Below are 24,474 nucleotides of genomic sequence, written 5' to 3'. Positions count from 1 at the left end.
CTCTCACCAGTGGTGTTTTAAGCCAGCAACAACAACAAAGAATAGACCAGTGCTTACATTATGTGCTGCATATTTCATGTCACTTCTTGTACATGTGATTTGCAGGTCTCAGTATGACAACTTCTGGAAATTATACTGATACAACACTGTCATCTTGTGGCCATTGCTGTTCACAAAACCTGCCTACTGCCAAGTTTATTTGTAGAATGAAATTGTGACATCTAGTGGTTATGAAAAGGACTTGCAGAAATATTTTTAGATCTTAGAGGGAGGGCCTTGGAGATTTCTGTTGTTGTTCAGTGTGAAAGTTGGCATGATGTGAGCATACTTTCACAAGTTCTCCGCCCAACAGTGAAAAGGATGTTAACATCTAACCCAGCAGATACTTAATCACTGACTAAAATGAGAAGTGGTATCCGAAGTAGTTTTGTTATGTTGTCAGGTTTGTGTATAGAGCGTGACAACTGCCTTGGCATGACGTTTATACTACCAGGTGAACAACTGAAACTAAACAGAGTCAAGTTGGTTAACATTTCAGGCTTACTTGACCTCCATGTTATGACAGAGGTGGTTAATATAAATGTTCAGCTGTTTATTTAATTTATTTTATCCCTGCAAGAACCTCCTGTTACCCTTTTCACTTATAGATAGCTTTGGGTGTGCTTTTGCTGTTTTTATATTTGTTTTCTTTGTTTCACAAAGAACTTAACAATTCTATTATTATCACTAATGTAATTATACTACATTTTTCAGTGATTAATTTTAAGATGGGAAGTTTATGGCAAGTGAAATATTTCCTCAATCAAAATGAAAAAGTCTGCATATTGCAGGTTATATATACAGATTGTTTGAAATTTTAATTATTTAAATATATTTTGTGATGTATTTAGTCAATATTGTTTAGGGGGTGATTTATAATTTTAGTCATATCAGAGATTATAATCTGTCTTTCCATGAGAGTAAAATGCCTCATAAAGGGAACTGGAACTATAATAAACGGAAATAGGTTTTGATAAAAATAATTTGAGATAATAATTCATGATTTAATTAAACAATAATATTTAAGTAGTTTTAAATTATGTAATGCGTAGAAGCCTTACTACTAAAAGACATTTATTATGCCAGAAATAGTACATCTGAAAGCTAATCTGAAAAGTCAAAAATGATAAAATGTCTGATGTTTTTAAGATCAAGCCTCGATATCATAAAATATTCCAGAGTGCAGCATTTAACTCAAACATTTATCTACAAAATGTTTAACTACAAATGGTCATCACAACCACAAGAACTGTGTTTAGAAAAGGAAAAAGCCACAAAATGATTGCTAAAGAAGAAACTATTGAACTTCCAGGAAGTCTTTATCCTGTCATAAGTACTGCATAAAAAGACAAAAAATATACGTAAATAAGTGAAGTGAAAGGCTTTCTCTGTGTTCTCTACCTTGGGATTATCTTTCAGACACTAATGGGAGGTGTCTTTTCTTTGTTTCACATAGTTTGCAGAATGCCCCGTGGCTACCATATATATCTTCTTCCTTTGTTGTTTTAGTGTGCATTTACAAGCAGCGGGTTGAGCTGCCATGTACATAGTGGCTATTCGGGTTTCAGTCTCTGCGATTGGACTCCTCCCATTGTGTGGTTGTCTGAGTGCCTGTCTAATGTGTCATCCATCTGAGTCATTCTCAGTTAAGTGATGTGGCAGCTTGCTTGTCCTGTCCTGTTGTTGGTTTTGAGAAACACCTGGGGTTGTTACTCAGGATGGTTTTCCTACGGAGCTTAATTACCTGCTCTTGAAAGATATGAAACGCAAAAACCCTTTCTCACTCAGCCAGTGACACATGTTATTTGAGATAAGAATTTGAATTTATGAGTCCTGCTCATGCTCGTTCCGCTGCAGAAAGGTTAAGCTTGAGGAGCCTGTGTCCTAAAACTCAATATTATGACTCCATCCGACGTTACCTCATGCATTTTATTAGATCCATTGAAACCATTAGATTTAAGTATGTATCACTTGAAAAAGCTGAATTACATTCAGTGCTTAACCTGTAATTTACATAGCTGCAACCTGTTGAGATGAAGGAACTTCTTATTTCCAAAGTAGACTGTGGAGAACAAAATGATTTAGAATGAGACTACAATTTAGCATTTATTTTTAATATTAGTTCCAAAATTTTAAGTATTGCTCTGAGTCCAGTGGTCACAACTGTTTGAATAAACAACAGGGTAATAAAAAACATTGTCTCCCTCACTTTTAGAATCTTGAAGCCCATGAGTCAGCGTTCAGGTTAATATTTTATTCAATCTGCTTTTCATTTTTTAAAAATTGTATGCAGATGATGCCAAAGCCTAACACAATAATACAAATAAATAAAAGAAATACAAAGTAAAGGTTTAGACATAATTTATTTTGCATGTTTAATTTTTTAATGGTGGAAATTATGAGCTCTATATATTGCAATCAAAACTGACAGAAAGGAGATTTGTGGCTCTCTTGGCTCTTTGATTTTTCCATTTAAGCTGTACTGTGATTATAAAACGTTTTATTAGCATATTTTGTCATGTGCTGCTATTTATCACAAGTGTACTTTTCATAAACTGAGGTCTTGTTGGTTTCCGTACCCTTTCATGTGAACAGGCACTGCGGCCCCCTGAGATGATACCAGATGCCACCTTGTTTTCACACAGACTGACATTTAAGGTGGACTTGCTTGATAATACCAATCTCCCTGTTTGGATCCTGGAATAAAACAAAATAAATTTGATGAAATTTTTATTTTTATTGTAAAATATAAATATTTAGCAAATTAAGCAATTAATGCTTGCATATTTTGACGTTACTGTAAGTATTAAGAATCTTTTTATTTAACTGCTGACATCATACTAACAATTTATCAAAGCCTACTCAAAACAAAATATTTGCACACTGACATGGATTTATAAGACACTGGGAAGAACTTCTTTTTTATTTTTTTTATCAAAACAAACAAAAATAATCTGAAGCTATTGTACGGAGCATTGAGCCACGTTTTACAAAACAAATCATAAACTATCCCTTACAATTCACATCATTATTCATAAATTACTGCCAATTACATTCCGTCGTAAGAAGCAATCCGATTTTGTACTCAATGTACTGTTCAGTAGAATATTTCAGTCCTTTGAGAAGCAATTTTATGGAAAATTAACTCTTATCTCACCACAGTTTGGTCAGTTCATGTTTTGACTAGCTCTTTGTTTGCTTCTTTATGATTCTGTGTGTACTACATTGATACAGGATTAATTAAAGGCTGTCAGCAGTGGACGAGATATGACTCCTCTCCAGCAACTCCACTCCACAATTTAAAGCTTCCTGCTAAACTCTGCCGGGTCGCCTGAAGGGAACAGAGCTCCCCATAGACACACAGACACACACGCCTCCACACACACACACAGCATGGGGAGGAAGTAAAGTCTGTGATGAGAAGAGTCTGTAAAGAGAGCTCAGAGAGAGAGAGAGAGAGAGACCAAGTGTAAAACGGGATGAAAGAGTTTCGTGATGTGACGTGTGGACTGCTGCTGACATTGTTGTTGTGTGTAACAGGGGATCGAGTGTGTGGAGAAGATGTACGGACACCTATTTGCTGCATGTTTAGCATCACGGACAGTGTGGCCAATGGATGATCTGCTGAGGAACTTTTCTTTTACAAAGGGTTTATAGGTAACAGTTGTGTGAATGTCACAGAGCATGCCTGAGTCACGTATTACTGGGCTCAATGAGTTTTTTTAGCACAGACATCAGAGTTGTGTATCCATGACTCTACTTTGCAGTTATTGCTACTGGGACTGTGTGTGAGAGTGTGTGACATTTGATGGTTTGATATGTTTGGGATGCTTTAGGATTAGTTTAACATGTTTTTGGTTACAAACGTGATGATATGTGCAGGGTAGTGTGTGCATGAGTGTGTGCTTGTGACGGGGAAATGTACCGGCGTTCACCCTGTGCCAGAGGAAGAGTTCATTTTGACTTCAGTGAGGAGGTCATCAGAAAACTTCACGCCGCCAATCACAGCCATCCTCACAGGTTAGAACTTGGTTCACACATGTTTAGACATTCATGCATTATCATGCTTTTGTTGATGTTCATTTGGGGAGTTTTGTTTTTTTCATGGCTTCTAAATCCTTTAATAGTTCTGCTCGAACATACTTCAAATTTTCTCCTTTATTGAAGCACTTACTGGTTTGCTTTGTATCTGTATCTCTCTCGGTCAGTGTTTTAAAATGCCTGTTACTTCCTTTTTCTATGTCATTAGACAATGCATTTATGTATTTCACACCATCACTAACCACAGCCTGCAAACATGTGGTTAAATGCACCCTAATGCAGTTTTCATGAGAAAAACATCAAGTACTAGCTGACATGTTTCTGCGTGCAGCAATTTTTGTAGAGGAATGTATCAAGCCGTTTCTGTGCAGTGAAGAGAGTCAAGTTGCTAGCCATGCAAATTACTCTGGAAGTGTTTCAAGGATTTGTTTATTTTCATGGCATTTTTTTTTAGCTGTGGTGTAAATATAGCCAGATCTCATTGGCACACTGGTGACCAAATAACCTGGAGGATATAAACACAAAAAACAAGCACAAACAATGACATTGAAGGGTCTGTGATGGCTTTAGGCATTAGCAGCTTCTGTATATTTGACATAGTTGCCATGCAGGCTTTCTGATCTGCCTTCCTTTATTGTTTTTTTGTTTTTGTTTTTTTGCTGAACCCTTTTGCCCCAGACCTTAAGAGGAGAATATTTGTATTTATGGTTTGTGCTAGTTGGTCAAAGTTTGTGAAGCAAAACCTTTTTATTAATTTTTTTTGTAACAGATTTTTTAGTTTTGCTATAATAAAATAAAACACTGATTGAAACATTAAGCCACATTTTAGCATTTTGTCATGTTGGAACCACAAACTTGAATGAAATTTAGGTAGTGGTTGTTTATGAGCTGTGAATGTACTGTAAGTATGCAACAATCTCCAGTATAGGAATCAAAAACCAAAACTTGTCTCAATGTCTCACTTGCCTCTATAACCAAACTGGAGGGCAGATTTGTCCACAAGTTGCAGCAACAAAACCTCATTCAAGCACAACTCCAAACTTTGCTAGTAATAGTTGTAATATTTCTGTACAGCAGTTCTCAGAGGGTTAGGATCTTGACTAAATTACTAAATGACATGATGGGATAATGATGTTGTGGCCTAGATTTAATCTTAGAATGAGGAGAGCTTTGGTGAATTTTAACTAACAGGAAATGGTAAAATGTATTTATTTACTCATTTATTACTCATTTTGTTTTGTATTGATAAAATGGTATCAAATATCAAATCTATTGACCTTGATTAGATTTTAATCAAAGTCAATTGATTCAAAAGGACTTTGTTGGTGATGTACTATTCAGCTTAGTTCTTCATTATATACAATGTGTATGTTTTTATTTGTGTCTGATTCATGACTTTTTTTCCCATTATTGGCAATACTTTTCAAAACAGAAAAGTATTTCTCTGATTGTAATTCAGCTGAATGTGTTTACATTTGGCTATTTGAATTAAAACAGCTTGTAAAACATAGAAATTGGTTCTCTTGTAGTACAGTTGGAAGTTTTACCACACATAAAAACAAAATAGTTAAACATTATATGAACATTTTAATAAAAGCCTGGGTTTAGTATGTAATGATGCAGCTCATGAAGCCAGAAACGGGAACTGATTCATGTTGACTCTATCAGGGCAGAAATAAACCAAGAGAAAAACTAGGTTGGGTTTCACCCCAAGAGGACTATAGGTGTTCTAGCTCAGATGGCACATGAGGAGGGGAAAGCTGAACAAGCAGTGGCCATATATAGACTTAACATAATTAAGAGTAGATTTTTGTAAAACTGCAAGATTACAGAATGACCTTAATTTGAATGAAATACAAAATACAAAACTTTCTTTGGCCTTTTTCGAGAACTGGGTATTAGTTCATAAGGATTTCCTGTGTATACACACAAAATGTTTAGTGAGTGTGTCTATCTTTTAAAGACATAACACTAAATTTAGTATGTATTCATGAATGTCTGAAGGTGTTGAGCTAAGGAGACATTAATCCTCCACCTCTGTTTGGGTTGGTTCCACCTCTGTGACTAAGGATTTCCTGTGGAAAGTACTGGCCTCTAATGCAGAAAAGAGAAGTACACACATGCTATGTTGTGCTCTCCTGCATATCTTAAATATCAGAGAAGCTTATGACAACTTGAGATTTCTTAATACACCAGGGCTACTCCCTTATTTGACAGTTTTCACTGTGAGCATATGAGGTTTTGTTAGTTTATGACATATTTGCACATTGCTTTTTTTTTCTTTCTCCCCACCAGGGGGTCTTTTTGTGGGCTCTAGTGTCCCTTATATGACAGTAGGCTGATAGGAAAGGGGGAAGGAGAGGGGGGGAAGACATGCGGCAAATGTTGCCAGGTCCAGGAATCGAATCCGCGACGGCCGCGCCGAGGACTCAAGGCCTCCAAATGTGGGTCGCGCTATCCCCTACGCCACATTGCTCTTTTTGAATGCATTAGTCTGCATAGTGTATATATCCCAGACATTGTTTCTCACACTTCCCACCAGGACAGTTAATCTCTTAGAGAGGCAGGTTAAACAAAATATTTGTGATCAGTGACCCGGATTCATATAGAATAATCCCAAAGGGTATGTTATGTTTAGTAGTTTATGAATGACTTAATTATTATCCCATGTCACTGCTGAGCAGTCCATTACAGTGAAGGATAATTGGATGGTGCTACAATGTGTTCTGGCTTTGAAAATTTGAAGTTCTATCTCTGTAAATGTGAGGATAAAAGCACAATTACATGTGATGCGGTTTTACAAATCACTCCACAGAAGACCTTCTGGTTACATTTTTTGAGCAAGAGCTTCAAGACTCACAGCCTAAAATATATATTTCACACAGAGTCTGCACTGGAACTGGGAACATTTTAAAGCAGAGATCTTTACAATGTGGTGACCCATTTCTCTTTCATGGTAGGACTTTGAATAGTGTTTTGTGCTTGCTTGCCCATGGCTAGAGAGAAGCTATGTATTGAATTGTTTTGTGGTTTAGCTTTATTTTATTTGCAGCAGCCTTTACTCACCATTTGACAAGTTTGTTAAGCAGAGTTATAAACAAAAATACAGTGAACAGTCTCAGAGCTGCTGTGGTTATGTGGTGTGGGATTCAGATTGTTTTTGTGAATGACTAAAGATGAAATTAGGTGCTGCTCCACGCCAGTGAGTTTGATGATGATTGTGATTTCAATTAAGATAATGAGTTGAAAATCACAAGCAATACTACAGGAAGTTGAGATCAGCGGTAAATATTGTGGGTGCCTGTGATAATGAGGATGGTTTTTTGAGTAGGAGGTTAGTGGTTTTTAGGATGTTACCATTGGAGTTATAGAAACATTTGGAGTCTTTTCTTAAAATTAATCTTCCATTTCTAGAAGTGGTCCATTGTATAGTGCAGACCCACTTGAAGCTCCATAAAGTCTTGTTAAATCACCACAAATATATAATCTGGCTTTGTCAAATTAAAACAATAACTAAGTGAGTAAATGGGCATTCTCTGGTTCTCTGAGCTGAAATGTAGTTTAGCTGTCATCTTCTAAAATTCCAGCCTTATTTATTGATTTACTTACAAAATTATCAAGTATTTTTTTTTTATTGTTGTACAGATGAAAATCTTCACAACGTTTTCCACGATGAAGGTAGAAAATGTAGCTGGCTAGTCTTCAAATGCTAAGCTAGTTGCTTAGCTAGCTAGTTTGATGCATAGCAATGATTAGCAGTCTGATAAAAACAAAAAAACAAAAAAAAACATAAGTTGTATGACCTCAAATAATTATTACTGTAATTATATGAGGTCAGAAAAATAAAAACACTACAGGTGACCTAATTTATTTATTTATTTTTTGAGTCAATAGTAGGTCATAATCTGGGTGGGACAAAATAACACCAAAAAGGATCACAAAGACCAATCCTGACCAAATAATCAGTTTTACCAAGAAGAGTTTTCCAACCTTGCAATTATTATCCTGAGCTAAATTCATATATTTAGTGTTAATATTAAGTGTGGAAAGCACAAATAATAAAACAATGAATAACCAAATGGTTTTGTCATTTAAAACTCTAATGTTACAACTTCTGTGTATGCAGTCGAGAGGTTTCATTTGAGCTAATGTTTCCGCAAACGAGTAAAGTTCCAGCCCTCTTAAATTGTTAGAAGATGCACTTGACAAGTTGTGACAAAACATTTGTTCTAATTTAAATAAAACAAATTTTCTACTTACTCTGAGGCATAAATGAAAAAAAAAAAACATGAAATATTGAGAACAAAATATACATGGAGAGGAATAGAAATTTCTGACAAGACTAGCAATGCTTTTCAGTTGTTGACCTTTGTGAGAATTACTGTATAGTCACTTCCCCAAGCTATCAATGTCTCTAGAGTATAATAGATTCTAACCTTTCCCCCTGTGAAATAACCAAATAGCTGTGTAAAGAAAGTACTCAGACTTTTCAGTTAAACATGGCTTATGACTTACACAACTACCAGCATAGATTTATCCCACATAAGTGCTTAGAACACGACATATTTTAAAAGTTATGTATTTGTGCTACCAGGAAGGAGGAACCATGACCTTGGATAGCCTACTTGGGAATATACTGGTATTATTGAGATGCAATGCTGCTGTTTCCCATCTTGAAAAAATGTTCAGAGCAAAAATATTTTTCTTCCTCTGTATTCTCTGTCACTGTCTGGTATGATTGTTTTACAGATAACAGTCTTATTACTATGTGTAATGTGGGAGTTTATTTCGTTTCCTCTTTTCACTTCAAATTTTTTGTCAACATGTGTTCATAACCTTTATCATCACACATTTTTCCAGCATTGCTTTTGTTCCTCATGTGAAGAACAAAAGCAATGCTTTTACAGTCTAAGTATTTAGACTGGAAATGATTGTGAATGAGAGCATTTGCTGGATGACTTTGTACATTAGTGTGCAAGTATAAAGACAGTGATTGCGTCAATGGCCTCATTTCTATTATTAAATTGTGTATCTAGTTGAAGTCCAGTTTTTTTCTATTTCTGGCCACAGAGGATGAAAGGTTGAAGGAGATACTTGAATTTATTTGTCAAAGTTTACTGCTAAGACAGCCAGTGACTGTAATTGTTGTTTGTTGTGACAAATTGCAAAGCTTGCAACATTTCTCTAAAGTCTTAAATTTTTCAAGTTAGACTCTGTGGGTGTCAACTAGAAATGGTCAGCATCAGGTTCTGTACTCCGCTTCTGGCAATTACCCCAATTTATGTGACGTATATTTGCCAGAGATTTATGGAAGGAAAATGTCAGAGAGATCTTGGGGACATAAAATTCATTGACTATTTTTACTCTGGCTGATGGGATCAATTTATCACTCCTTCTAAGGAATGTTAGAGAGTCTTATTTTATTGAGCTGACTGATTGGGAGATTAAAAAATGTCCTACAATGGACAAATATATTGTCTCCATGTCAGTGTATCCTCTGCAGTGCCAGTAATTTTTAGCAACTTTCAGACTCATTTGACATGTCTGCTTCATTGTCATTGTTAGCACTATCATTAATCCGAAGAAATGACATCAAAACTCAGAAAACATGGTGGAAAAACAGGAAGTGTTTCCATAGCGCCTCTGTTTGTACAACCTCAAAGGGTTTCCTTCACAGGAAACCCAAGACGATCAGTTAAAGCTACGTGAAATCAAGTTAAGCCTAATAGGTAACAGTTTTTATTTTTCAGACATGTCTTGTAATAATATAACAGTTTCTATATCTTCTTGATAGGCTGTGGTGTAGCAACAGTGTTTGTTTTAGTTGATTTTACATTTAAAAATGTCTGTTTGTTAAAAAAACAGATGTTAAAAACTTGTTTAAATGCCCATCTGTCTATCCTTTATATATTTATTTTTAGTTCTAAACACCATTCTGCAATCTTCTGGAGCTGAATTAGAATATCATTTTACTTTTGTCATGAAGAAGTATAGACACATCAATGAAGTTTAAGTTACAATCAAGCAGTGTTGCATAGGTTTCCTCTGTTAGCTCTTACAGAAAATTGTAGCTTGTATTCTACTGTTTGTCTGGTCTATGACCTTGTAGTTGTCACTTATCTTGACCAAATAATCCTTCATTTTTTCCAGAGGTAACTAAGTTCAAGTGAAAATGCTATAAGAAAACTTGCGTTGTTATATATGCTTGCAGGTTCAAAAATGGCTAAGCAGAAGCAAGAGCAGGTGAAAGAGAATGTTTGAATTGTATTTGCCTCATAACTGGAAAAACCACTCAAAGTCAGCTTTATTTAAAACTGCTTTATGTAAATATGCTTCTGTTTGCTCCTACGTTTACTTTGCTGTCTTTAGAAGAACACATAGTGTATTGATAGCTGATTTCAGCTGAGAAACATAAATTATAAGTCGTCAGGAGGTGGTAACCAAGCTCTTAAAAAGCAATAGTTTAAGCGGAGCAAAAGTTTTCCGTCACATGAATCCAACACTTTAAAGTCCTTTTTAATGAATTTCCAGTAAAATCACTGGAGTGAAGAGAGTTTTCTCGAGTTTCATGGACCAAGGTGTAACACAGTACTGCCCCTCCCCCACCTGTCTCTACTTATATGAAAGAAAACCGGAGCGGCTTTCAAAATATTTCTGAATATTACAAGAAAGTCTGTCGGTATTTTTCTGCAAACTAAGAAAATATTCTATGTGACAAGCACATTCACTAAAAAAACTTTTAATATCAGAGGTCATTTTGTAAACAATATATGCATGCATAAAAAAAATGTATATTCATAAATATACATGCTGTAGTTAAAATCTTGTTTAAATGATTTTTTCAGCAGTTGTTTTCGGTTTGAAAAAAAAGGATTATATCATACATTTCAGTTTTAGTTCAAGGTACAACATACCATGAAAACGTGACATCTTTTGAGTATTAATTAAGTTATTGTCTCTCAGTTATATATGGAATGTCACAATCGGAAAGGCTTAGATTTATCACCAACATTTTCACTGTTGTCTATTGGCATGTTTAGTGAATTCTTATGTTTTTGATTTTGTTTTTTTCCAACATGTGGCAACCACAGATGGTAACATGACATCATCCATGTCAGCTGCTTTTTTATGACTGTTTTCCTTCTGTTATTGTTAACATTTTACTTCAGGATGGTCTATCCTGCCTCCTGCTTGACAGGAAGTCTCCGCCAAAGTGACACACTGACTCCATGAAGAGCAACTGAGAGCCTCCAAATAATGTAATATGCAGGCTGAGACTGGAATACCCAGAGAAAACCCAATATGGTCATGGAGCAGATACCAACTCTGCTAAAACAGGAACTCAGGATGCAACCAATGCACTGCAGATGTATCCAATTTTATTTTATACAAACCACTGTGACATTTACCAAAAGTCCTGTCACAGACTCTACAAACAGGATGCTGGTTATAATACCATTGTCTCATAGCTGGGAAGTGGAGTCACATTTCCTAGAAGAAGAGAGAAATACAACTGGCTGTCTTAATCATAAGAAAAAAATGTGTTGAAAGCAAATATACACTGTTGTTACTGAATTTAAAATGTCCTAAATTTCTGATTATACATTCGTTAGTTAAAACAATTTTACAATTGTTTTAACTAACATCTAAGGCTTTAGACTAGTAATGTCTATAATTAATCTTTGTTTGGCTTGATCCAACCTACATTAAAAAGCAAAAATATTGAAAAAATAATGTATCAAATTTAGTAGTCTTCTGTTAGATAATATACAGTTTCAGTAATATGAAACGACTGATGTGACCTAGAGCCAATAAAATCACATTTAATGCCAATTATCAACTACATTAAATAATTGAGTTCAGCCAATTATCCACCCCTTAACAATCATAGCTCATAATGTGGCCCTTCAATTTTCTATTCCTTTAACTGGAGAATATTAATGGATTCGTTTATGTGGCATTTACTGGGGTGGCTCTTATTTATTCATTTTAGCAGTTTTCCAGAATCATATTTAATTTTGTGCTGGTTAGATTTGCTAAAGCCGAGACTCAAGCAACTAAACACTAAATGGTGGGAAAGCAGTTCTGTCCCATGTCAGGGGGTCCATCTTCACTCACTGTCTGACGTATGCAGAAGGATCATGGGAAAGGAATGCTGCGTCACCCTGGCGTCAAAAGCGGACAATTTCTGATTGCTTTAGTAACAAAATAAAAAAAGCTTGACTGAGACGCATTGTAGTTGCTTAGAAGAAATCAATTTACAAGGGAATTTCCATAAATGTGTTCTCTAAGGACTCTGGGGAAAAAAAAAATCTTTACAACTACTTCCACTTAGTTTCTGTTCACACATTTCCAAACTCCATGAGTCTGTTGTGTTTACTCATTACCCTTCAATGTGGAAAGCTCTCTTTTTCATCAAGTGTTTGAACTGTGGGTGTTTTTATCTTCAGGTTGGATAAACAATAACTGTTCTCATCCTTGAGATCTTACCAGTTCTGTTGTGGTTGGAGAAACATTTAGATGTTTACTTTTTAACATGCCTTTTTGAGATTGTAAGTTGATAGTATTTGTACAAAAAGTTTTTAGCAAATATGTAACAAGATCGCAATAAATTAATTTAAAACCAAAAAAATACTTTTCCAAAATTTATATAGCACTGATCATTACAGCTATCTATATAATGTATTTTAGTCTTGACATACAGAATTAATCAAAAATGTCTCTAAAACTTTGTCGAAGCTGGTGAAGTTTTAAGCTTGCTGTATCACATAGTATATCAGCTTACAGTTGGTTGGTTTACAGACAAGCTGCTAATAAGAGTTTCCACGCCATCACTGTTCCTGCTTTTCTGTAAATTTAAATATTTCCAAACATCAAAGTTTGTCTTGTCTTGTGTGCATGGAAGAAACTTTATTGTCTTAATTCAGTTTGCAAAGTTCGAGTTCACAGCAACAGGTTTTCCCTGTCTCCATAGAAACAGAGAAAACGTTGAGATTTTCTCAGGCAGCCAATTGGAAATATTTACAACACTAGGAACTGTACTATGGAACATTTATTTGTTTTGTTTTGTTTTTAAGTCATTTTAGTTTGCTTTATCAACATATAAAGTTTACAGAGAGATAATACATTTGTGGTTTCTTGCCAGACAAATCTCTTAATCCACCAAACCACCAAACAGCTCTCGCTCCATCACATAGCAGAGGGTCTTTGTTCTCAAACTTTTTCGAGGCTAACTTCCTTGATGTCCTCCCTTTGTACTAGAAGGTTTGCTTACTATTTGTGTATCATTAATTACTTTCTAAACCATAAAAAATGCTGTTAAAAGCATCTGTATCATAAAACTGACAATGTGATTTAGTCTGCTGAATGAATCAGTCTCTCTTTATTGCTGACTACAAGGCCACAGGGGCATTGAGTTGTGCAGTTTACAACCATAGTAGATTATGTAAGATTTTAATGTCAACTTTTGGTATTGCTAAATATTGCTATCTCAGCAGAGCTAATGAATGGACATTTTCTGTCATGAAGTATCAAGTGATCTTTGAGAATCCTATATTTAGCTTTCCTCAATCATCTCCCTATTAGGGGTTGACTTGACATCATGTGTAAAATGTTCAACAAGACCTAAACGTTGCCATTATCTATTCACAGGAGAGTAATAGTACTTGTTTCAAAATGTTGTTTTTACATGAAAATAAGACTGTCCTTAAATGGCATCTTTTGAACTTCAGTTTATTGTAGAGGCGTTTTATGCTATAACTTTATACGCTTAGAAATGAAACTCTTCTCAATGTTTGCGTTATTCTCTAGGTGACAGAACACCAATCTAACTTAAATACAAACATTAGGGGCATACAAATTCTTTTAAATGTATAAATATTAATTAATTAATTACAATATTAATTAATTAATTAACTACAATATTAATTAATTGGTTTCCCATTTTGTCACTTTATAATTTCACACTCACATATTTAGTAATAATCAATAGAGTCTGTGAAAATTGTTGTCAATCCTTTCAATTTATGCTCACATAGTTTGGTCTATTTTTGCAGAGAAGAACTGGCAACTATTCCAGTTTTGGGATGTGTGAAGCTGGTAGAGACAAAACAAAAAAGAAAGACTTGCAGCAACTGAAGTGAAGACTGCTTCTATAAAGTTCACTGCTGGGACTCAATACATACAAGCCATGTTGTGCATTTCTTTGTGTTGGCCTGTCACTTAAAATCTCATCAAAATGCATTCAATTTCAATTCTATATATATATATATATATATATATATATATATATATATATATATATATATATATCTACACCAGTGACTTTCTGACATGAGTTACTGAACTGAAAAGTCTTCCCTCATGACATGAAACCCAGACCGTTTTTGGTATGCACTGTTCTGCTAATTCAGTGGTGGTAAGATAAAAAAAAAAAAGTCTTCCTCAAATAGTCTGGTTGAGCATAGCTTATTAAAAGCTATAGTTTTATCACACGTGAACATTCCCGTTAGTACTTTTCTACATTTTAAATAAGCATATTTTCTTAAACGTTTTAGTGGCAACAAACATTATTTACTCCCCATTTGATTCTTGGCCTTGTATTTTTATTTTTATTTTTATTTTTTGAAACATCATTGTGAAGTTTTTCTTGTCTAGCTTTGAGGGGAAGCAAGACTACACCAGTGAGAGATGTTAGTCACCTAGGCAGCACTCATTTCAGATTATGTTGTCTGTACATGATAATAATGCAAAGCAGTGGGTTGACCTGAGGGCAGAACAGTCAAACATTTATTGCACAACACTAAATGATATTGTCTATAAGTTTTATTGTTGCTACTCTGAAATTCCATACTGCTCCTATATTTTAAATTTTTAGGTCTCTGTAAGCAGGATTCCCACAGAGTCTTAAAAGTGTGGGAAAGTATGGAAATAAACTTTAATTATTTACAAGGTCTGGAAAAGTCTAGAAAAAAGAAAACATGGAGCATGGAGCTTCCCTAATTATTCTACTGTTAAACTGAAAAGTTGGTGCTAGATTTGAGTGAAGTTATGCATGAGTAGAATGAAGAAGCAAATCGTTCAGAGATTGACAACACGATTAGAGACACCAACCACCAACTACACTGATATGAACCCAATGTGTAAAACACCACTTTTTTCCATTTAACACCATGAAAAAAGTGTTAAATGAAACAACAAAGGCATTATTGATAAATATCTTTGTTTAGCTTTTAGTTAGTTTTTTAGTTAGTTTGGAGAGCATGTCATTTGATTAGAAACAAATGTTGGTAATGTTTAAGTTTATGAATAAATACACATAACATACACAATGCAGTTCATAATAGTTCTGCTTGACATGGTTTTGCTTCAAATATTTTTCACATTACAAGCTACAACGATTCTTTCAATTTAGTTGGTGTCTAAAATTTGTTTAATACCATTTCAGTACCATGGTGAGTTTGTTGCTCTGAAAGTTGTGGCCCGCTAGAGTCTAGAGCAGTGTTTCCCAACCCTGGTCCTCAAGGCACACTGTCCTACATGTTTTAGAGGTTTCCCTGCTTTAATGTGCCTGATTCAACATGTTAATCAGTCATCAATTGAAATCAGCTGCACTGAAGCAAGGAAATACCTAAAACATGCAGGGCAGTGTGCCTTGAGGACCAGGGTTGGGAAACACTGCTCTAGAGCAGTGTTTCCCAATTCCACTCCTCGGGCCCCCCTGCCCTGCATGTTTTAGATGTTTCCCTTCTGCCACACACCTGGACAATACTTAGACCATTTAAAGCTTTTGTTTCTCTTCTTTAATGTTATTTTGATCCTACTTGGTACTATAGCTTCTAAAGCTCCTCTTCTTTGGCTCTGCTCCTAAACTAACTGCATATTTTTTTTAGTCTTTGGCACTAGCGTGCATAGGTTTTTTCAGTTATTTGTTGAGTCTTTTTAACTTCCTGTTTTTCTCTCTGTGGGTAAAAAAGTTCAGTCTGTTTCTGTGCAGGAACGACATTCATTAAAGTAAATAAAAAGTCCTCTGCTGCAAATGTCCCACAAAGAGCATAAGGGACGAGCCTTTTTGATCACTGTTTATAGTGAAACATAGTGAGGCCAGTCAATTTCCAACTTTATGCAGATGATTTTTGTCACCTGGAAAATTGTTTTGCATACATGATTCCATCTGGGGCTGCATAGGAAGGACTCGGCATGTTTTGGTGGACAAGTAAAAGTAAATATATCTGAGATCTTAGTCTTATTCATGCTCTCATTTGTTGTGTAAGTGCCAGACTTTTGCCATCCCGATTTTACTACACAAAAGGGGCAATGAGGGCAGACCAGCGAGAGTAAGAGAGAGAAAGACAGAAAGAGAGAAACACAGATATTGGGAATTTCAGCACTGCATATTAACAGAAATAAAAGTTTGTATGCTAGAAGATCCGAGCAGGACATTATATTGTCCACCCCTCCACTAGCAGTTTTCCTTCATTTCTCCATTTTTTCCATCTTGTTAGACAGAAGCTTCATTCTGTCTAGTACTCATCAACAAATGAACACCATGTCAACTTGCCCTCCCTGGGATGGTCATGTTAAGTCATTTCACTGCACTGTGTGGCATAAATAGGTTGGAGTGCACAAACGCATCATGGGGGTATGAAAGTATTTGTCCTCTTTGTTGATTCAGTCAGTAAAACCAAATAATGTGTTAGATAATAAAACACTGATCAGAATAAATTACTTTTGTGGACTGATCTATGTTTTGTATCTCATGTCTTATATTTTGTCTAAACTTCAGAGCTGAGAGTCCTTGATGGTTTAATAGTTAGATTATGGAGACAGTCAGTATTGAAATAAGAAAACATATTAACCACTTGAAAACTTTGCTCTGTTTGCAGTTTTGACGTGGAGAATGGCCCATCAGCTAGCTGCAGCCCATTGGACCCCCAGGCGTCCCCCGGCTCGGGTCTGGTGCTCCACACCAACTTCCCGGGACATAACCAGCGGAGTCCTTCCTGTATCGCTCTGACAGCGACTATGAGCTTTCTCCCAAGTCCATGTCACGAAACTCCTCTATCGCCTCTGAACTGTAAGTTATTGTACCATTGAGACATTTTAAAAGAAAAAATTAATGGTGTTGGCCTGTCCTTTGCAGCAGCAACAGCTCTGGAAAGGTTTTCTACACAGTTTAGAAATGTTTTTCTACTATTTGACTATTTGACCACTTTTCTAGGAGAACATTTGTGAGATCAGACTCTGGTGTTGGTCATCCTATTTATTCTTAAAGGATTGATTGTTTGAAGTCAGTGCTTTCATGAAGCTCTCTGGATACTGTTCTTAAGATAATCTGAAGGTCAAACAAAATCCGGAGGCCTGAAGCTGTTGACTCTGCAGACAGTTGGTGATTCCAGCATACTCTTAACCACAGCCTGAGCTGATACAACTATATGATTTAGTGTGAACTAACCCTCCATGGCTAAGTTGTAGTTGTTTCCAACTTCTTCAGTTTTTTAATATCTCTTGATTTTGGAGGGTTTTGTGCTTAGAAACTTTCATAAAACAGCTGACGTCCCAAACTACAATGGGAGGCATGGCATCTGAGAATCTAAGTGCAGGATCTCATACTTTTTGGCTGCAGAAAAGACTTGAATACCTGCATTCATTAATTAGGAGGGTCTCCTTTAGGAACTTTTGAAGTTGCTAATTTCTCAAAGTTGATTGCTGATATTGCAAGATTGAATCTACAATGTTGAACAATCCAATATCGCATTTCCCTAAAATCGTCCTGACATCGTCATAAACATGACATAACACCTGTCATGAACATGAGTAAGTCTTCATGAATATTTATGACTTTTGTCATAAAGTGTCATTCGGTAAATCATGACACTTTTAATACAAAGTTGACATTATTCAAAATGTCTTTGTTATGACAACTTGACATTAACCAAGAAATCATGATCTGACATAAATGTGTTATAAAAGAATTACTGATTAAACTTTAAGAATTATTTAGCTTTATGTTATTAAAGCTAAAGTTTAATCAGTAATACTTTTATAACAAATTTATGTCAGATCATGAATAATGATCTGACATAAATGAATAACAGTCTTGTTCACAACCCGTCAAATAAAATGTTACCCTACTCCCATTAGACTATACCTACAGCACAATGAGAGCCGAGGGAACAAAAGTTGAATAAAAGTCAAATTTGACTTCTCACAAACAAAATGATAACATTCTGCACATATGATACTGAAGTTTAACTATGTATCCTCACTATGAAGCACAGCAGTTCTCTTTTAAATAAATAAGACCTAAAAAAAGCAGTCAGGTATCTTGCTCAGGGTAAATAAAATCAGCACAATCACCTCTGTTTTCACCTCTGACCATTCTGCAAATGAATTGTGTAACCTGTAATGTAATTACAGTTATATAAAGCATTGGTCATGTTCTTAATATAGAGCTCTTACCTAAAAATAACTAAGTTCAGAAGCCTCGCAGCACTCTAAAATTTGCTACTCTCAAAAATACTCCCATAAAATGTATTAGCTTGTTTTCATTTGGTTAACATAAAATTGCTAAACATTCCAATAATTTTTCCATTACACATGTCAGCAAGGTTAATACAAATTTGATGTCATTTAATGTTTTTTGCTTCCTAATTCTGAAATGATTTTAGATCAAATTGTTTACTCACTTAGACATTGTCTGAATGCCACTGTAGTTTGGGTCACTGAAACAGGAAGAGGAAGTTCTTTAAGTCACATCATATTGTATGTTTGCACTTCTTCCACAATATTTACCATTTCTAACAGATGCTTTATTTTCCAATTTTATGAAAATAAGTCCATAGAAAAGTAATATTTGGGGCAATTTGCTTTTTATAGTTTACTTACTGTATTTCTCCCCATGCAGACATGGCGATGACCTGATTGTAACTCCATTTGCTCAGGTAAACACCCCATTGTCTGCTTTCTGGAATGTTCCTGTTTTCTTTTATTTCCCTATTGATGAATAATATTTGCTGAACCAGGTTGGATAAAACCAAGCCAGATAAAACAAATATTTAATGGCTGTGTATCACAGAAATAAAACAGCTGCTAAACTAACGAGCACAAAGGATGCCACTGATCACCTCTCTCACTTCCTTTGTAGGTTTTGGCAAGCCTTCGAAGTGTGAGAAATAACTTCACTGTTCTGACAAATGTCCAATGTGCCTCCAGCAAGTAAGTATGACAACATCAAAGATCAGGCATGAAAAGTTTATTTTTTTTCCTGCTTTGAGAATACATCAGCAGTTGCTCACAACATTGTAAAAATACCTCAGTCAGACATAAAAAAGAACAAACATATAGAAAACTGCATCTGCAATCAAGTCCAATGTTTATTCGAAATAAACATGGACAGAAAATAGCATACCTTGAAAATTCTTTTTATAAAACAAAGCACATTAACAATTCAGATTGCAACTCCATCCACATTCCACATAGTGTCAGTATTGAGTTGTAGATAAAATTGAGGTTAGACATGTGACATCACTGCTGATCCCACCACTCACCAGCTGAAATACTAGTTGGTGCAACAAACACTATCTTCATACAGACACAGAAATGCACAGATTGAGACAGTCTGCAAAGAGTTTTAACGTTTTGCAGTAATAATTTGTCACATTTAATAATTTGTTGAAACTGATTTTTGTAGTGTAAACAACCTTTTGTAAAATTTTCTGAAGGTAAACTGATGTACTAAGAGATACTCTGTTGTTCTGAGGCAAATGCAGTCTCACATGGACCCACTTATCTATTGCTTTTAAGTGTCCATTGAGTCTGCAAAAATTCATTTTACATTTTTAAGCAATTGTATGACAGCACCATTGTTTTTCTTACAGAATCAACAATATTCTTCAGCATCTGCAGTCAGTACTGAATCATATGTTCTTAAAACATATGAATCATAATAGGTCACCTTACTATGTTCTTTCCCAAGTGAAGACGTATTTATTTGTGCATATTTCGCTTTCTAAACATGCCAATGGCAGTCTGCTCCAGAAGCAACCAGATTAACAGCTGGTATGGAGTTCTGACTACCTGAAGGCTGTCTGACCTACATTTGTCTGACTCTCCTTCAGAGACAGGAGTGAATTGCTAGAGACAAGGGCATGTAAACAGACATTGACAAATATATTAATATGCAAACTTACTATATTTATTCTACACAGAATGTTAGATGCAAATTTCAGTGCATTTTAAACCTCCTTAGCATGAATTCACACGTTATCATTGAAGTTATATATTGTGATATCGCTTTATTAAAATTTTTCCTAGCTTTTTTTTTTTTGACAGATCCAGTCAAAGGTAGAAATCCTGTGATAGTCCCACCTCCTGTAAGGCATAAGATCTTGCTACATTAAAGCATTTTCATAAAGTCTGTAAAAGGAAAAAGAACAACACTTCTGTGTCTGCATAGGATAATTGAACGATAATTGATACTTTATATAATTTTGTAAAACGTCCACTTTATCATCTCTGTTTGCTTTACACAATTGCTACCACACTTTATTCCGTGGATGCAAATCTATGTTTGCTGCAGGTCTTGATGCAAACATAGAGTTAGATTTTTCCTGTAATCTGATATTTTCTTGCATGGTCAAATGATGCGATCCAAATCAGATTTCTGTGTGAATGGTTTAATACCCCAAGCCAACCAGCAGAAGGACAAGAAGAACATAGGCATCACACAGCAGTACACTGTTTAAGGAAGTAATAATAGATGCAACTGTTTATGGATCAATTTTTAAGTTATTCAGCAATGGCAGCCAACAGTATAGTGGTAAGATCATAGCAAAGTGAATTAAGTCAATGAAAAGAAAGCACAATCAACAGCAACTGTGGAGAATTGACTCCACCTTGTGTAGATCATTTTGAATCCCATCCAGTTTCTCATCTTTCATCTTGGAAACATCAGTTTTGTCTTCTTTTTCTAAAGCACTTGTGACAGGATTGCAACTAGACATGAAATGCTGCAAGTCACAGAAGAGCACAGAATAAACTGGTCTAAAAGTAGACTAACAGGAGCAGTCCCTAGTTGCATATTGGCAAAAGAATCTGATCTGGTTTGGATTTGTCTGCTGTGAGAACACAGCATAAAATTGTTTGCTGAACCATTCGTATTAGGATTCTTGGCTTTATGTAGATAACATTAATTAATATGTTTTACATTCATCTGATTCTGAAGCAGCTAAACCAAAGGAGATAAGATTTTTGGAAATGCTGAAAATATCCATGGCACCTGCACTGATGAAGATTCACTCACCTCTGCATGCATAATGCTAAAATACGTAAATATGGAACATGAGCTGGAAAAAGATCAGTAATACCACAATAAAAAGTGACCTTTCCTTACATTGTATCATACTTGCTGCAATGTACTTCTTCTTCCTCATGACTGTGATGCAAATAACATCTTCAAGACATGTATGTGACCAGTTTTTCATAGAAATACAAGCAATAAGAATTTGCATAAACAAAAAATAATCCCTGCACCAATGTCATTAAATGGCTCAATTAGAGATTACATAAAACTTGAATGCATCCTTTTGGTAGCATAGAACCAATAAAAAAAGCTCCTAGGCCTACGTCATGCATTTTCCAAACACTTTTATGTTCCTTACTGTATATATCTAAACATTTATTGTTCTTAAGAAGATAAAACATAAAGTTGTTTTGTTTTTTTATCCTAGCCCCTCATGCCCTTGAGCAAAGCTAACGTAACATATGCTTGGCTTCAGTGTTTTCTTTCCCTTTATTGTGCAAAAATTCTATTTTTTTATTACTTTGGATTGGAACTGTATTTCCTGAGTTATTAGACTAAATTAATGGACTCAATATGCAAATTGTTGTTTGATCATTTTTACTTTACGTAATTTTTCTTTCTTTTTCTTCAATCAGGAGGTCTCCAGCAGCAACAACTCAGCCTCCAATCACCAGAGTTTGTCTGCCTGGTAAGAAGTCTCATGTGATATGTCAGCTCTAATTAAGGATTTACTTATCTGAGTTACATCTGATTTGAATAATCTATCACAGAATATATCTTCCTCCTTTAGCCCCCTAAATCACAATTTTCTTTATTCATCTTGTCTTTTTCTTTCTCGAACTCGCCTACGTGACAACTCTCACTTTTTTGCCATCTGTCTGCAGCCTCAGCCCTGTGGTCCAGACTAGTTTGTCATCAAGCTCATTAACATTGTCCAAACACATTTTAACAGGCAACTCAGACAAAAAAAAATCTCTCGCTTATGCACACACAGTCTTGCACATGCACAGCTGTGTGTGTTACAGCAGCTCATTCCAAGATAACAGCAAAACACTCTGTTTGTCTTTCATCATAGTTAACTTTAAGCCGCTGTGTGAGAGTTTGTGAGCTGTGGTGTGATCTCTAGACACATGTACGTCTAGATCTTGAAGACCTGTGTGAGAATCTATGGTTAAGTCTTCAGGATTTTCTGAGCAGTCTGTAATACAAGGTAGATATACATGGAAAATACATGCTTTAAAGATACTCTACTTTTCTAGAAGAAATGAACATAAAATTTCTGAATTTATTTTTCTTTTTATTATAGCACAGTTGCAACTTCTGAAAATACTTAAAATGGGTGGCATATGTTTTCCAGGCACATATTGTCACCTTATAGTGCAATCAAATAACTGTTACCTTCAGTTGTTATAAAATGTTTTATATATCAAACATGACTTAAAAAAAATAACTTTGTAATCTAATGCCTTGAAACTGTGTCCATGTCTCTTTGAGAAACTCCTATTCTTTATGACGCTCTGCCTTCAGCATGCCATCACATCAGTGCATCTCATTATGCCTTAAACAACCGTTTGACTGAGACGTAGTTTGTATGATCAGATCAGCAGGACCAAATTTCAGTAAAGTGTTTACTAATTGTTACTCACATTAGTCTGAAGGAACTGAGTATGGAAAGTGGTGTTTTGTGAGAGCCAGCGTTTTGGCACCCCCAAATGGAGTCTGTCAGAGATTCAAATGATTCCTCAAACTTGCATGAAAGAATCAAAGCAACACTCCTAGTATGTTTTGTTTTATGGGGGTCATGACACGACATAAAGGCCCACTTTTAAAACTTTGGTATTGACCAAAAATACTGAGTTTTGATTAAATATTGCAACTGGTGTCAGTAATTATATCCATACAACAAGCAGAATACATTTAAAAGTATATATATATATATTTACTGTCAGAATATTGTTTTGATGTTTGTCAAATCATCATTAACGCTAAATAATTATGCACCCTGTGTTACCAAAATATGGAAACTTAATTTAAAGAAATATTTAAAAAATAGTATTGAGATAAGTCACTGTAAATAGAGCAATGCCTCCTGACTTCTTTTGCTTCACACCTATCGGCCCTTCATGTTTTGCACTGTCAGGTCAGAACAATCAACTAACATGTTGATTTTTAAAGAGCGAGACAATTCACAATGAAACTGAGAACAACGAGCGTTTTAACCGTCAAATGCCATGTTTTCAAAGAAACCCACTCGGGTCAAATGTGACGAAATCATAGGACAAGTGAAACTACAGAGTTGGGGAGTTCAAAGGTTAGTACTGTTTTTGTAAATCTTTCCTTTTGCCTAGCTTCTGTAACATGCATCATTTAATTTAAGTCTGTATTTGGACCAAATTAGAAACAGAAGTTTAACTTATGTCAATTTAAAAAATTTTCATAAAATTTTATTATTCATGTGACCAGTTTTCAGATAATTCTGGTTTGTAAAGCTTGAATCTTGTTGCTCACTTTGGATGATGAATATATTTGTGTAAATTACTCTTCATTTTGGTGTTAAATGGCCCCGTGAGTATTGCATTGTTTTAAACAGTTTAAAAGTTGCCCCGCATAATGTTGGAATTGTGGACCGATATTATTGAGTCTATCAAGGCATATATGCATCATTTATGAGTAACGTCAAGAGTGTGTATGAGTGTGTGTGTGTGTTATGGGGAGGTGTTCCTGTGGTTCTAATTGACGTCAGCACGCCTGTATGTGGCTTCTGTTGACTTCCTGTTTAAGCAGATGGACTGAGTTTTCACTTCCTTCTTCAGAACCGTAGCTCATCAGGTGCTCATGAGTTTGACTACAAGAGTTTGGGTGTGCGTGCGTGTGCGTGTGCATGTGTGGGCGTGAGCGTGAGTGTGTCTTTGTGTGCAAAGAAGTGTGCCTCAGACCGCTCCATGTTTTAAAATGTGGCCTATTTTGCTGCGATTATGAGACGCATTCACGGGCATTTTTTGTTTTGTTTTTTAAATGTTTTCACATTTTTAAATATATTACTTCATTGGATCTACTTTATTCCGCAACTGACACCTGTACATCGAGGTGAC

At 35.4% G+C, this 24,474-nt stretch overlaps 1 protein-coding gene across 1 annotated transcript in view; it reads left to right on the top strand.

The window, feature by feature from the left end:
• Positions 1-17,079: 17,079 nt before the first annotated feature.
• The window catches only part of LOC122844429 (cAMP-specific 3',5'-cyclic phosphodiesterase 4B-like), a 47,124-nt gene continuing 39,729 nt past the window's right edge, over positions 17,080-24,474 (top strand). Inside the window, exons 1-4 of the mRNA XM_044139843.1 lie at positions 17,080-17,155; positions 18,986-19,022; positions 19,226-19,296; positions 22,018-22,070. Of these exons, the coding sequence (XP_043995778.1) occupies positions 17,124-17,155; positions 18,986-19,022; positions 19,226-19,296; positions 22,018-22,070 (193 nt within the window). The 5' untranslated portion in view covers positions 17,080-17,123. The remainder of the gene's footprint in view (positions 17,156-18,985; positions 19,023-19,225; positions 19,297-22,017; positions 22,071-24,474) is intronic.

This window comes from Gambusia affinis, linkage group LG02, assembly GCF_019740435.1.
Source record: "Gambusia affinis linkage group LG02, SWU_Gaff_1.0, whole genome shotgun sequence".
NCBI lineage: Eukaryota > Metazoa > Chordata > Actinopteri > Cyprinodontiformes > Poeciliidae > Gambusia > Gambusia affinis.
The sequence above is the reverse complement of the archived record's forward strand: the minus strand, read 5'-3'. Positions and strand labels throughout refer to the sequence as shown.